This window comes from Poecilia latipinna, unplaced genomic scaffold (genome assembly GCF_001443285.1).
Source record: "Poecilia latipinna isolate Pla-1442-1.1 unplaced genomic scaffold, P_latipinna-1.0 Scaffold614, whole genome shotgun sequence".
Taxonomy (NCBI): domain Eukaryota; kingdom Metazoa; phylum Chordata; class Actinopteri; order Cyprinodontiformes; family Poeciliidae; genus Poecilia; species Poecilia latipinna.
The window spans coordinates 124,648-133,908 of NW_015113230.1; the positions used below are offsets into that span (position 1 = coordinate 124,648).

Genomic DNA, 9,261 nt, shown 5'->3' on the forward strand with positions numbered 1-9,261 from the left:
ATATATATATATATATATATATATATATATATATATATACACACACACACACATATATATATACCTCTATATATATATATATATATATATATATATATATATATATATATATGTGCCTTTAAAAACTTCAAGAATGAATACAGACTTTTTCTAGTCCATATTCATGCATGAGAATATCATACCTTATATAAATTTGCAAATGATGACTTTCCTAACCCCATTTTGCAGCTGCAGGTACAGTTAGTTTCTGTAGTTTCCAGTGATTGTTAAAAAGTGATTTGTCAGGCAAGGGAAATTTTTCACTCACCATCTGAAAAAAAAAAAAAAAAAAAGAATAAAATGAAATTCCTACTCCTGCTTCCTGAAGAGAAGTCAGAATACAACTTGAGTCAAGGAAATTGCAGCTGACAGCATAGTGAGTTATTATCACGAATCATGACTACATTAACAAAGAGTTGTGTAACTGGCCGTTTCCTCGTCCCCGGACAGTTTAAAAGGATTGATTAACAGTGAATAATTTCAAAGATGTGAAATGACAGGGTTTAATTCTAATGTCACCCAAATATCGAATAGGAGTGTGATTATATAATCATTATGACCACTGCTCCATTATATAAAAAAGAAAATTCATCATGAACCAACCACAGGACATCTCACATAAAAAACACAAAATGAGTCACTTTGAATTTCTTAAATGCACAGTAGGAGATTTTTAAATCAGTGTATTTACTTGGGGAAAAAACGAATAAAAGGATTCTGCAGCAGAAATATTCTGAGAATGATAATTTATAATCTTACATATTTTAATAACTGACAAAAGCAGTGTGATGAAATGTTTAATGGAGATGGTGCACTGTACAAAGAGGTATGTTTTAAAAAAGCTAATATATTCTGTTTGGTTTAGTCCAACTCACCGACATGTAAAGTGGATATCAATGTAATCAAAATATGGAGACTTCTGTCTACTTTTCTTTGTCACTTTTAATCAGTCCTACTCATTAAGTTTATGATTTTATCTTATCAGTTTATGATTTTATCTTAAAGGTTAAATTGACAGCGAAAGACTCTGGGGTCACCGTGGGGCTGGAAATGTTGCTGAATTAGACTTTGAAGTGTGGGTCAGAGAGGTCAAGGATCCATTTATTGACCGACTCATTAACAAAATCTTATCTTTTCTCTGAGCCAAAGCCACATCGACCGCATAGTGTCACTACCCCTCAAGTCTCCACAGAAATAGTAAAAATAATGTATTTCAGGTGAAGATCTTTACGGAAATGTTGCAGTGGGCTTTAAATGAAATGCTCATTACCTTGTGTGAATGGGGCTCACATTTTTTGAGTTATGCAATAAGTGGCCAGTCTGAATTCACATGACTTCTCTGTGGGTGTAATAAATGTGTATTCATGTGTGTGTTAACACTTCAGGCTCTCAGACACTCCATCTGGAGTTCTGCCAGGCATGATTGTCTTTGGGGGAATGAAGGATCCTCAAACACACAGACAAATGGGTCATTCAAACACACAAACAAAACACATTCCTGAGCACTAATGCCCAAACAAACACACACAGACATTACTTTAGAGATTTCATGTCTGATTTATCTCCTGTATCAGAAGATTGAAGCTACGTTTATAGTTGACGCATTGAGTCGGGTCCGAGGGGACGTGGCCCGGCCTCAAACACTGCCTCAGTGTCTGGTCAAGTACGGATCGCACGCGCCACCGTTCACTCAAGCTGGGCTATTTGGAAGGTGCTCTTTCAGAGCAAATCACCGAACACTGGCATTTTCACAATCCCTCTCTGAAGGCTCATATGTGTCATGTTCGTGTCAACTTCTTGGTAAACGGACGCAACTATAGCTCAGCCTGAATAAGATTTTTTAATACATGGATGTAATTTAATGTAGATAATCATTTCATTCACCAACAGGGCCGGTACAAGGCATTAGCAAACTAAGCAGGTTCTTAGCGGGCCATTCAGGGCCCAGTAAGTGGAAAATATTTATTTTTTTCAAGCAATGATTTCTATGTGATTATATTAACAACAAAAACACACAATTTTACTATAAATGTGGGATTTATTTTAACAATAATACATATTTGATTGTGTAGAAATATTTTTCTTTTTTTATGCAGCAAAAAAAAAAAAAAAAAAATTGCTCTTGGGGCCCCCCCTTGTGGCCGCGGTAGGTCATGCTTCACTGGTAATATGAGTTGTCAATGTGCCAATTACAGAAATAACTCTCTTCAACTGTGGATGACTTTAAAAAAACAAACATAATCACTTTAAACACAACATGCTTTAAACACATATTAAACAATGTGCAATATAAAAGGCTTAAACGGCATGAATGATCATTGTTGCGAGTTTCTGATCTTTCTCAGGATGAGTCAGAAAAAGGGAATTTGTGAATTCACTCAAGAAAAGAAGACTGAGACAAAATGCATTTAGTGACGGTCACACACAGATGTGTGCGTTTCCTACCTTGTAAGGACCATTTTTCTGACAGATACTTACATTGTGAACACCCACTGCTTTTTATGGAGCACAATGGTCAAACCCGTAAGAAGAAGTGCAGTTTTTGGTTTATGTTTTAGGATTAGGACGAAGGTGTGAATTGAATTTGGGATTGACTGGTAATGGTTTGATATAGGGTAAAGGTGAGGGTTAGGCTACAGAAATAAATGAAAAATGAATGGAAGTCAATGCGAAGAAGATAGAAAGACATACTACATGTGTGTGTGGGTGAGGGTGTCATGTATTTGATGCAATGAATTGAGTTTTGGTTAGGGTAAGCGTATGTGATGATTATGGTCAGGCTGTAGAAATGAATGGAAGTCAATGGAAAGTCCCTGCAAAGATAGACAGACAAACATGTGTGTCTGCGTGTGTGTGTGTGTGTGTGTGTGTGTGTGTGTGCGTGTGTGTGTGTGTGTGTGTGTGCGTGTGTGTGTGTGTGTGTGTGTGTGTGTGTGTGTGGTTGTCTTTCCAGTAAAGAATGACTCACCCTTACTCATTCTAAAGATTAGCACACTTTAAAAGCCAAGTTTAAATGCTGTCTGCAGAAGATACTTTCATGCTTCCTGCCAAAGCTCTAATCAAGTCTGCAGATGTAAACTATTTACAGTTTCAGAAAAGACCTAGGATTTCTGAAAATTCAAACTGAACAGCAGCAGATGTTCGAATGGGCTCACTTTAGCTCATTTAAAATTAACTAAAAATCTGCGAGATTTATTTCCATGCAAGTGCTGGAACTCTGTTACGCTTCCTACAAGGAGTATCGGATGAAGGAATGATCACGGTAATCCAGGGCAGACATGAAGCGCTGTGGTACAGGAATGGTTTTTGGCCATTTAATCCAAAAAAAAAAAAAAAAACATAATCTCATTCTCTAAGCTGTGTATTTATCCCAGAAAACCTGCAGAGCCATGTTTGAACGTCACACCCCCAAAACCTAATCCAGTTCCACGTCATGTCATCACGACTAAATTTATCCCAATAAAAGGTCACACTTCACACTTCTATTGGTGCACTTTGCAGCAAAATACATATTAAGTTTCATTTCAGAAGACTGAAATTTACTATAATTATCAGGTGCTTGTCTTTTCTTGCATTGTCTTTGCTTTCATATTTTCAGCATGCAATATGCAAGCTTTGATTTTTGTTTTACTTTTCCTCTTGGGTGATGACTCTTGCAAACCTTCTTAACCCTAAATCTAACCTGGTAAAGAATTGTGCAAAAGTAAAGTACATAGTTTTATTTTTGGTACATACATAAGAAACTCTCTTCGGCTGAAGTTGTGCTCAGCAGTAAACAGCATCGTCAGTGAAAGCTGAGGCTCACCTGATAGAAATTGTTCAATCTGGGAGACATTTTTTCAGGAAGGAATGATTAAGAAATGAATATATTTCTTACATTTTGACAACTAGTTCAACATTTTTGTTTGCAAATTGCTCAAGCAAGGAAATGAGAATGATTAGTTTTAGAGGGAAATACTATTAGGCACGCATAAGGATAATTCATTTTGACTGACGTGACATAATAAAGAGTGCAACACTGCACATGATGTTTTGTTCCTGTCGGTTCTGAGTGAGAAAGATGCCTGGTAACCAGCCAGACAGCAGACACTCCTTGACCTGAAATACTGAGCAACAGATGGTAGTGTAATATTTATACTTACACAAAAGCCCTAATGCCAGACACAATGCTGATCCGTCTCATGAACATCTCATTAGACTGCATCAGTTCATCAACCTCAAGAAAATCAAAAGGTGATGTTCACATGAATATTTACTTTTGGAGAAAACTGATTTGATTAACTTTTTTAATTCATTCCCCTAATGATGCAATGTTTTAAATTTCATGAATAAATGAAACAATGAAGAAGGAAGCCTTTTATGTCACATAAATCAAGAGCCTAAAAGCTTTCAGAGTGGATCCATGTAATGTTTTGTTAATGCGTTTATGTGTGTGTGTGTGTGTGTGTGTGTGTGTGTGTGTGTGCGTGTGTGTGTGTGTGTATGTGTGTGTCTGGGTGGGTAGGAGAGACATACTTGTAGATGTGGGGATGTTTGTTTGAATTTTGGCATCTGTATGTCTGGGAAAAATACAACCTCCACACAAGTTAGCACATTTAAAAATTTAAACTTAACCTTTATTTGTTATTGAATATGACACAGTGCATGCGTACAAGAAATAAAAAAAAGCACTTTAAATATTCTACAACACTCTTCTTTATTATAACTCTGTCAAAATCCAGGAGTTCTCCAATGTTTTATTTTTGCTAATATTTGGCTCATGATTTGATCACTTTCTCCAGCTGCTTATTGTGATCAGGCTCTTTGATTTTTTTTTTTTTTTTTTTTTTACAAATTAGAAGCTGTTTTTTTTTTTCAACATTTCAAGTGGGTTAAATCCCTCAAAAGCTTGCTGCTATTAATGTGTCCTTGTGTGTTTCAGCCTGCAAAGTTACTTACTTCTGCTGCAAAAATGGCCATTTATTGTCTTCTATACTGATCCACTTCCATAAAGTTACTTGCAAGTGTTTTGTGTCTGCTCCAAGACAAGCCAGACAATAGTTCCCAAAATCAGAATATCTAAAGAAAAAAATAAATCAATTCAAAATACTTAACTGTCTTTACATTTTGTTTTGATACTGTTAGACGTTTTTCATTACTGGAGCAAGAGGGCGATGCAGATGGAGCGCAAATATAGCTAATATAGCTCTGGATGCAAACGTTGGCTAGCTGGGCTCTTTAAAATAAGATTCAGGTTTGGAATTGTGCCTGGAGAATCCATTGGACTTCACTTCCAGCACACGTCCTGATTCATCTGACCACACGCATACACACAGAGCAGTGCTCTCTCTCACACACACACACACACACACACACACACGCACGCACGCATACATAAATACACACAAACATACAGCGGCGTGAGTCTGTCTGGAGGCGGCGCAGACAGAGAGGAGGTGTGGGAATGCAGAAGGTTGTGAGGGGGAGCTCAGAGGGAGGAAAGATGAAAAGTTGCAACTCCAGGGCTATACGTGCCACATGCGACGGGAAGGAATGTCTTTGTGAGGGGAGCTAGAAAGCCAACGGAGAGAGAGAAAGGAGGAGGAAGAGGAGGAGTGAGGACGCATAGTGGGAAGGCTTTCAGCCAAGGCTGCAGCGTGGCTCCATGTGGAAATGAAAGAACCTCTCTCACACTTTTTCTGCTGTCTCTCCCCGTGCATGGCTTTCACTCACTGCAGCAGCAAGTGAGAGCGTCCAGAGCAAACATAGGGAGAGTCTCAAGGTGACCTCGTTCTGGGAGTAAATATTTTTCTGAAACCTTGGACGAAGGTGAAACTCTATTTTGAAAAGCCTTCCTTGAAGTTTTGTATCCTTTATTTATTTATTTTTTTTAAAGATTCAGTGTTATGCTGTGGTTTAAGTGTGTGAGAACTGACTGAGATGCGATGCACTCTTGAATTCAGCTACTGCATGATTTGTGTTGTGATCCACAGGTGTCGTTGCTGTCTGGACTGAAGCACAAAAACCTCTATGACAATAAGAGTCCACTGGATCTGAGTCAAGCTGAACATATTCTATGACATTTGCACATGAAATTGGGAAACTGCATGAGTTTTGTGAGTCGATGATGTAACCCATTGTGTGCACTCTGAGGTTCCCTTGCAGACAGCTATGATGCTGGGCTAGTGTGTTTTCACACTTTCATGCTTCTAGAAACCAGCTATGTAAGTTCACACATCATATGAACTGTTAAAATTTTGTTTATGTGTCAAATGAATAATAATAATTTTGCATGCAATATTTGAAATTCAGTAAATGTCTGTAATCTTGAACTGAACTGGTTTGGTTAGTTTCTCATCTTTAATGTTTTTGCTAGTAAAGACTGCTAAAATAAAAGGTGAAACACTGTGATATGCAAACACTCTTAAAAGTTTCATATCAGTAAAACAAGTTGTGCATCAGACAAAGTAAACTGGGTTATATTAAAACTGGAAGTTCAAATGATGACTTAATTTGTTACAGGAAAATAGTGAGTTTATGATCCAACTTGATCTTTTGTGAAAAGGTTATTACCCCCTAAAAATGACTTTACCATCTTTTGATGCAACAGCTACCATCAGTTGTTTATGATGACTGGCTATGGGTCAGTCACATCCCTGTCAGAAGATTGTCCATCCCACTTTGCGAAATCAGGAGGTTTTAGGAGAATGAGCACTCTGTTTAAGGTCCCAGTGTGTAACCTTAGTGAAACTTAGCTCTGGTCTTTGACTAAGCCACTAATTAGGCTACTTTATTTAGATTTTTTAAAGTTATTTGGGGGTAAACGTGCTGGTGTGCAACATTTGTACTCTTGATCTAAGGGATACAAACTGATGCTGTCCTGGGTTCTCCTCCCATATGGGTCGTTGGAGTGATTGTGGAGTGATATTGGTAAACTGGCCACTGGAGTGAAAGTTAATCTCTATTCCATTTTCCACCATTTGGGGTTAAAGGCTTTTGGTGTGGTTAATCTCAGTGAAAGTTTTAGAAAAGTCTTTGTCACTGATTCAGTGACTTTGGTTTTGCTGTTCTTGAATTTTTTTGGACAACATTTTCTGTTTTTTTTTTTTTTAATGTTTTTAGTTTTGTCAGATCTTTTTTTTTGATGTTATAGATCAGGCAATTCTCTTACGTGGGAGCAGCTGGTAGATATTATTTCATGACTTAGGGTCACATTAAACGCTTTTTTTCTCTTAAAAAAAAAAAAAAAAAAATCATGATCAGCCAGTTTTGTCTGATGGCCAACTTGTCCACCAAACTAGGATAAACTAACTTTTATCATCTGCATCAAATCACAAATGTCCAGGTTTCCCCTTGGATAACAAAATATCAAATATCAGCCTCCTTTAATTCAAAGCTAATAGAATCAGACCCATCATTCATTAAAACATTCATTCATAAGATTATACAGTCACCGACTATGGAGGTTCTACATTGAGATCCACTAAATAACTAACCAAAAACTTTAACTGTCTCATTTGTGTTCCATAGATCCTGTTGGAGACTGGTGTATTTTCACATCAAAGCTGCTTTGGTTATTTATTTACTTTCTGGGTGAAGGGAAAGACGATCCTGAACAGAGTGGCAGCATGACTCTATATTCCAATGATTTGGTCCATCAGAAGAACTTGCAGCGCACAGGTTTCCCTGCATATCTGCTCCTCACCCTGATGCTGCTCCTCCAGGTCTGGAGGGGCAGCTGTCACCCACAATGCTTGGATTACAAACCTCCATTTGGGCCTCAGCAGCCATTAGTCTTCTGCACAGATTATACAAAGTTTGGATGCTGCGATTTGCAGAAGGATGAAGAGATATCAAGGAAGTATGACTTAATTATGGAAAATTTTAACACTTTGGGTTCAGCAAAATGTGGTAAATACATACGCAGCATCCTCTGCCAGGTAAGAGGATAATATCTTTATGCATCTTTGCAATTATTTGACATGTCTTAATGATCATTTTGTATGCGATTCTTTTGTATGTCTGAGGTTGTTGTGTTCTACATATTTGTGATTTTTGCTTAAATGCAGAAACGCCATCAAAGGGGAAAACCAAAACGAGTTCTTGACCTTTTACACGCTATCCCCACTCACTTCTCATGCTTCCAAAACATTCTGCCTAGCATAATTTAGGAACATCTGCTCTAAGGCGCTCATTTGTTTTATTTTCATTTTCTTGAAAAAGTGAAAAAAAAATTGTCTGGGAAATAAATTAAAACCTAAAAAAAAAAAAAAAACACATTGAAAACATCACAAACCAAGTTCAACAACCGCCTCCAGCACTTATTTTTACTTGCATTTTTTTTCATTACAGTTATGACTCACACTTACAGCTTGAAATGTATTTCTAAGTTTAGAAGTTAGTGTGATAATCCTGCGTCTGCTGCAGTCTTTGTTTGGAAAATTATTTCATCCACTAACCATTTCTATTTCCGTATGTTTTACTTTCCCTAATCTTAAACACATCCTGGCACTAAAGCCCAGAATCCCCGTCACTGGAACGAGCCTTGAAGCTCACTCCCCTCGCTGATTACATAATTACGTGCTGACTTTGCAGCCCAGATGCTAGCTACGTGCAGCCTTTGTGTGGAAATTGAGTGATAGGTGCGGCACCAATTTGCTGTAGCCTTTACAGATAAACTGAGCAAGCTAATATATTTTTGTTAAATATCATGAGTAACATAAACAAAATGGTTTACGTTTTCATTTTTTTTTTTTTGGGGTGGGGGGATGGAGGAGATACCACAATGCTATGAAAATACTAAATACACGTCTCTCTTGAAGTTCAGCAAAGCGTATTCTATGTAAAAGCAGTGACAAATCACCAAATCCTAAAATATAGGTTCTACCGCTGTGGAAATTATAGCCCACAGTAGTTTTTTCCATGCAGGGCAGGCTGGGTTGTGTGTGTAATGACAGTGCTGCAAAGTGTCTATGAGTTTACTCCTGTTAGTAAGGTTTTAGTGTTGGCTTGCCACTGAGCAGTGTAAATTTATAAGGCTAAGAAGTGATTTTATTTTAAGTTAGGTTATAAAACTTTCATTGGAGGAATGCTAAGAGGAAATGAGTTGACTATGACCAGCTCAAAATAAGCTGGTCATAGTTTTGCTTTAAATACGGGTTCATTTTTTTTTTTTTTTTTTTTTTTTTTTTTTTTTTTTGAGGGTTTGGTAAAAAAAACCCCTTTGGGGTTTTGAAAAAAAAA

General features: G+C 37.3%; 1 protein-coding gene across 1 annotated transcript in view; it reads left to right on the forward strand.

Annotated features, from left to right (window-relative positions):
• The first annotated feature begins 5,441 nt into the window (after positions 1 to 5,441).
• The window catches only part of LOC106953929 (HHIP-like protein 1), a 24,453-nt gene continuing 20,633 nt past the window's right edge, over positions 5,442 to 9,261 (forward strand). Inside the window, exons 1-3 of the mRNA XM_015043067.1 lie at positions 5,442 to 5,847; positions 6,012 to 6,242; positions 7,549 to 7,958. Of these exons, the coding sequence (XP_014898553.1) occupies positions 7,647 to 7,958 (312 nt within the window). The 5' untranslated portion in view covers positions 5,442 to 5,847; positions 6,012 to 6,242; positions 7,549 to 7,646. The remainder of the gene's footprint in view (positions 5,848 to 6,011; positions 6,243 to 7,548; positions 7,959 to 9,261) is intronic.